Source organism: Orcinus orca, chromosome 2 (assembly GCF_937001465.1).
Source record: "Orcinus orca chromosome 2, mOrcOrc1.1, whole genome shotgun sequence".
Taxonomy (NCBI): domain Eukaryota; kingdom Metazoa; phylum Chordata; class Mammalia; order Artiodactyla; family Delphinidae; genus Orcinus; species Orcinus orca.
In genome coordinates, this window is record NC_064560.1 from 90,769,378 (window position 1) to 90,775,462 (window position 6,085).

Consider the following 6,085-nt stretch of genomic DNA (forward strand, 5'->3'; position numbering starts at 1 on the left):
CTTTCAGAATCACAGCAACGCTGATGTAGTTTCCATCAACTGCAATGTGAGGCTGGCCCCCAACCAGGAAATCAGTTTCCATCTGCTGGGGAACCTGTGGTTGAGGTCCCTAAAAGCAGTAAGTAGAGCCCCGGGGGCCAGGCTGGAGGAGGCAGGTGCTGGGGAGTCTCCCCCGGGAGAGGGGCCAGAACCTGACAAGGCCTCTGATTACACAGCTCAAGTACAAGTTGATGAGAATCACAGTCCATGCAGCCTTGCAGAGGCAGTTCCACAGCCCTTTCATCTTCCGCGAGGAGGATCCCAGCCGCCAGGTGAGCACTGGGAACCCTGCAGACCTGGGCCTGGGCCAGGCCAGCTTGGGGAAGGGTAGCCCCTTCCCCGAGAGTTTTCCTATGCCCCCTGCAGGAGAGAGATGGACAGGCCTGCCAGCAGTTAGTGCAGCATCAGAGGTGAGGGAAAATCAAGACAAACAGGCTGTTAGGGGCAAAACTGGGGAGAACAGGGCCAGAAATAGGCATTGGCGCTGTCCCTCGGGGGCACCAAGCACTGCACCTCAACAGCCCCCGGAGGCGAAGAAGGAGGGACACCTGCGTGTTTTGCACTAGAGGAAGCGGAAGTACAACCCAGGCCTGCCTGCCTGCCCACCTGCTTCAGGGCGGCGAGGCTGGGTCTCGGCAGGCTGGCAGCCTAGAACGGCCAGCCAACCCTCCCCTCCTCATGCATCCGCGCCTCAAATCTAATGAATGAAGTCTGCTGCAAACTGAAGTTGTGAAGACCGAGGGACTCGAGCTATCTCTGAACTGGAACTCTTTTTGAATTGAGTAAAACTGGACTGTCTCCGCTCAGACTGGCTTGAATCAGGGTCTAGGAAAGGGGTGAGGCTCCCTGTGGTGCTCTCTGGGAAAATGAGAAATTGGGTCTTGAAAAAAAGGCGGGTCCTCTGGAAGGAGCCGGGCGTCTCGGGCGTGGGACGCTGCTGCCCTCCACTGGCCACATCCCCAGCCCTGGCCTGGGCTCCGGGTGAGCGTCCTGTACCAGATGCGCAGTCACCCACCAGCCCCACCCCAGGAGACACTGGAGAGCAAAATGGGCCTGGTCAGGAAGCCAGACCTCCATAAAACACACACGTCGATCCCAAACAGCGTGTGGGTGTGCCAGGCGGAGGGGGAGCCGGCACAGAAGCCCGAGGCAGCATTCAGCAGATCCACCTGAGGAGCTGTTTTATTTGTTCCTTCTTCAGCATTTGTCAGGTGTTCATCCTGTGACTCAGGCTCACCCCCCAGATGAATTAGGCAGACAAGGGGGCGAGGACAACGAAGTGTGGATGCAGTCTGGGGGAGAGCACAGGCGCTGGCATGGGGGTTGGTCAGAGCAAGCCATGTCCAGGGAAGGCTTTCTGGAGGAGACGGTCCACTTGACCTGAATCTTGAGAGACATGTGGGAATTTTCCAGGCAATCACGCGAGAAGAGGCATGGTACAGACACCCCACGCACACACAGACCACCCCTTTCTCCGCACTAGTCCATTTGTCATTTACTAGTTTAAGTGATTTCTCCTTCCACTCCCACTTCCCACCCCCAAAAACCCCTCTTATACGCTCTGGATGCCTCACTTCTCTTAGAAAGCCAGCAACCCAATATTTAAGCCCCTGTTGCCTTGGCTCTGTGCGAGGTGCTGGTGTGGGAAGGCAGGGCCAGCTCCCAGCCTTCAGGGATGGAAAGAGCACAGAAGGGACCTGCTGTTGGTGGAGCCCTACCTATGTGCCGGGCACCGCAACAGACACTTGCCGTGTTACCCTGCTTACTCCTCACAGCAGTGTGAGGGGCGTCCCCACGTCCATTTTTCAGATATGGAAACGGAGGCTGTGTGAGGTAAGGCGGAAGGGGAGCAGGCTTGCCTCAAGGTGAATAGAGGGTCGCTGGCCAAGCCGGGCTCCGCCATGCTGTCGTGGGTACGTTCGTTCAGGCTTTCAGCGCGTTGACTGAGCTCCTGCTCTGTCCCAGGCACCGTTCCAGGCACTGAGGATAGAGCAGTGAGCAAAATAGATAAAGCCCCTGCTCTCCCTGGAGCTGACACTCTAGATGGGGGTGGGGGGAAGAGTCAACGAACATAAATACATACAATGTCAGTGGTGATAAGGTCTGCCCAGAAAAACACAGGTGCGTAAGGGTGGAGACGAGGGGTGTTATTTTATACAGGGAGACTGGGGAAAGCCTATAAGGGGACAGCAGACAGAGACTAGAAGAAATACAGTGGTGTCATGCAGCGAAGTGGGTTGGGGGAGCCCCACCAGCAGAAGGAACAGCAATGCAAAGCCCCAGCAGCAGGCGTGTGCTGGGCGTGTTGGCAGCCGGCTGGCTGAGGGCTGGAGTAGAGAGAGCAAGGGGCAGAGGAGGAGATGAGGCCGGCGAGATAAGCAGGGCCGGAGGGTGCAGGGCCTTGCAGGCCAGGACAAGGACTCTGTTTTTCACTCTGAGGAAGATGGGAAAACCTGGAGGACAGAGCAGAGCAGAGAATAAATCCCCTGCCTCTGGCTACTATTCCAAGAACAGACTGTAGGGGGCGATACACAAGCAGAAGGGGCAGCTAGGTGGCTACTGCGGTCTCCAGGTGGGAGATGAGGGTGCTCAGTCCAAAGAGGTAGCCTTGGTGGTGGCAGGAGTGGCCACATTCTGGGTGTTTCAAAGGTAGAGCAGATAGACTTTGCCGGAGTCCACGTGGGTGTGAAAGTGAGAGTCAGTGACCAATACAAGAAGCAAGAGCAAGGAAGGACAAGGCTGCCATTTGCTTTGAGGGGAAAGATGTTGAAGGAACAGGTTTGAGGGTGAGGAGTGAGATCAGGAGTTTACTTGGGGACCTGTTAAAGATGCCAGGCAGGCCGAATAGACAGTTGGATATGAGTCTGGAATGCAGTGGAGAGTCCAGGTAGCAGGTAGCAATGTGAAAGCATCAGCAGGCATAAAGATGGTTACGGCCCTAGGACTGAGTGAGCTTCCCCGGGGCTGCGTTAGGGCTCTCACGGCCCTGGGCACTTTTGCTTTCAGGGCCTTACTCCATAACCAAGATTTTTTTAAAAAGCATTATTTTCTGACTTGGTCTGTATAAAGACAAATATAATCCAGACAAGATTATCTTTTTTTATTCTAACTTTAAAAGAAACTAGAACACTTCTGTGGACCCCTAAAAGCACCATGGACCCTGGGCGCCATGCCCACGGTGCCTACTCCATAAGTCAGCCCCGAGCTCACCAGAGCCATGGGACACACCAACACTTAGGAAGCAGCAAAGAGAGCAAGAAAGAGTGTCCCATGTGGTAGAAGGAGAAAGCAGGGAGAGTGGAGTGGCCCCAGGCCCAAGGCAGAAAGCGTCTCAAAGAGGAGGTGGAATCACTTGGTCACTTAAGTCAGATGTCTGCTGCACCAGGGCTGGGAGCTCTGAGGCCTCTCAGCAGGCTGGTGCAACCCATCCCTTCAGCATCTCCCTGAGGAAGGGGATGCAGCTCTCCCACCAGGTGCCTGCTGTCTCCTACCCTCCTGCCCCTCCCCAGGCTACCACCTGGGCCCCAGAACAGTAGCGCTGTTGACCTGGCCTCACCCCTCACCTTGCAGATCACATTTGAGATCTCCAAGCAAGAGGACTCACAGATCCCCATCTGGATCATCGTGGGCAGCTCCCTGGGGGGCCTCCTGCTGCTGGCGCTGCTGGTCCTGGCACTGTGGAAGGTGAGGGCCCCCGCAGGGTGCAGGTGGGGGGCAGCATCCTGGCTGTCCGGGCCTGGGGCCTCCGCCTCTGAGCTCTGTGGCCAGTCCCCATGTTCTCCTCCGCGTGGGAGCTGGGGCCCACCCAGCCTCCTCCCCAGAACTTGCCGACTCCTCACCACAGCAGGCAGATGGGCTAGGGCCACCAAAGGGTACTCAGCCTACAGCTCCAACCCTTTTGTGGGTCCCTCTGAGAACCTAATGAAAGCTAGGCTTCCTCTGATCAGAAAAAAAGCAAGCACACGCAGCCACAAAATGTCTCCAACCATGTCAGACTGTTAAGTCCCCCAAAAGCCCTGCTCCGTCTCTGAGCCTCAGGCTAAGAACCCCTGGTCTCAGCCTCTTCCTGTTATAGATGAGGTGAAGGAGGCCCAGAGAGGGGTGTTGACTAGGGCAGCGTCAAAGAGCATGACTGCTTGCCTCTTGACACAGGCTCCGTCCACTTGGTTCCAGCCTCCCTGTCACCAATTAAGTGGCCCGTTGTGCAGCCTGGCGGTGGTAGGGGAGATATGCAGCATGAGCTGGGGCGTTTGGGGAAGGCTTCTCAGGAAAGAAGCCTTAAGAGAGTGAGTGAAGGGAGAGCAGGAAGGGGAGACAGGCCCTGTCCACCCTGCCCACCCCTGAGATTTCTCCCTTTGCCTTCCCACAGCTCGGCTTCTTTAAAAGTGCCAAGCGCAGGAGGGAGCCCGGCCTGGACCCCACCCCCAAAGTGCTGGAGTGAGGCTCCGGGGGAGGCTGAGAGTTGATGGGGGCCAGGACACGGGCCCAGGCAGTGTGCAGGCCCGTGGCCCACCGAGCTGGGGTGGAGAGGACGCCGGCTCGCTTTGCACTTGACCTCATCTCTTGAGAGACCAAGTCTGCTCCCTCTGAAAAGAACTCAAGTCAGTTTTAAGAGGGACTGTCCTACTGGGAGCCATGGTACCTCCAACACAGATCCCTAGGGATTTAAAGGGACACCCCCCCCCAAGGTACACCCCAAAGCCGCCCCCAGGCTCTGTGGGGGCATTTGCTGCCCCCATCACTAAGGTGCTAGAAATTCGTCGTCACCCCATGCTCAGAAGAAACCCAGAGGGGAAGACTACAAATGCAAACCCACTCTGCCCTCTCCAGGCCTCTAGTTCCAGTGGGACCTAAGGGGACAGCAGATCTGCACTCTGTGCTGTCCTCCCACCCCAACGCTGTCCATGGCTCCCGAGTCTCCTCACCCCTTCCCCAGGCCGGAGATAGGTCTCCGGAGCGCCCCCTGCCTGAGGGGCCCAGCGGTGACAGCTACTGGCCTGGATGAAGACAGACTCCGGGACGCAGAGACTGTGATGGACGGGCAGCTGGGACCTAGGAGACTGGGCACCCACCAAGATGCGGAGGTGGGCGGGCTCTCCCGCATCCCCACCGTGCGTTCACACTGACCACCACCCACATCCCCTCCCAACATGCTCTCAGCAGCTGCAGGCCTGCAGCTGCCACCCCTCTTGCTGCTTTTGTTCCTGGGAGCCTGGCGGAAGTGTGGATGACGCAATCCCCAGGCTCCACGGTCCCACTTCGTCTTCCACCGCAGCCTGTCCCGATGCGATGGCAAGGCTGCAGGCCGTGGGCAGGGGTAGAGGTGGGGGGCCTCCCCTCCCGGCATCACCCCCTCCCGACACACACACACACACACACACACACACACACACACACACACACACACACACACACACACACACACACACACACACACACACACACACACACACAGCCTCTCACAGCCTCCCATCCCTCCCGACCACCCATCACCCATGGGGGAGAAGGGCTGGACCAGTGCTGAGGGGTCCTCCCTGGAATGCACTGGATAAAGCTGGTGCAGGAACCCCCGGAGCCTGTGCAACCTTGGTGGCAAATGTCTGATCTGCCAGCCCATGGGACAAGTGGTACTACCAATGACAGCGCCCCGAGGACAAGAGGCATGCCTGGTGCCCAGCCGAGTAATTTATGCCTTAACTTTGTTGTGAGGTAGGAATGAAGGGGGGATACATCAAAGGCATCTGTCCCCTGTCACATAGTACGACCTTTACTGTCGTAAATATTTTAAAGAAATTTTTAAAAATACAGTGTTTAAAAACAACTAAGAGGCTGCCATCCCTTTGTGGGCAGAGCATGTCCTAGTGAGCCACACTCTTTGAGGACAGGAGGTGGATGAGGGGCTCCCTGCTTCTTTCCCATTGTCTCTAGATGTTTGGAAGGGACTTGTCCACCCTTTGCTCCCCACAACATCCCCTCCCAGTGGCTGCCTGGTCTGGGATGGACATCTCCAGTGATGGAGCACTCCCTCCCCCTTTCCCTCCCTCCC

At 57.2% G+C, this 6,085-nt stretch overlaps 1 protein-coding gene across 1 annotated transcript in view; it reads left to right on the forward strand.

Annotated features, from left to right (window-relative positions):
• The window catches only part of ITGA11 (integrin subunit alpha 11), a 124,845-nt gene extending 118,985 nt beyond the window's left edge, over positions 1-5,860 (forward strand). The window contains exons 27-30 of the mRNA XM_004276237.3: positions 8-118; positions 216-311; positions 3,610-3,723; positions 4,409-5,860. Of these exons, the coding sequence (XP_004276285.2) occupies positions 8-118; positions 216-311; positions 3,610-3,723; positions 4,409-4,480 (393 nt within the window). The 3' untranslated portion in view covers positions 4,481-5,860. The remainder of the gene's footprint in view (positions 1-7; positions 119-215; positions 312-3,609; positions 3,724-4,408) is intronic.
• The last annotated feature ends 225 nt before the right edge of the window (positions 5,861-6,085 follow it).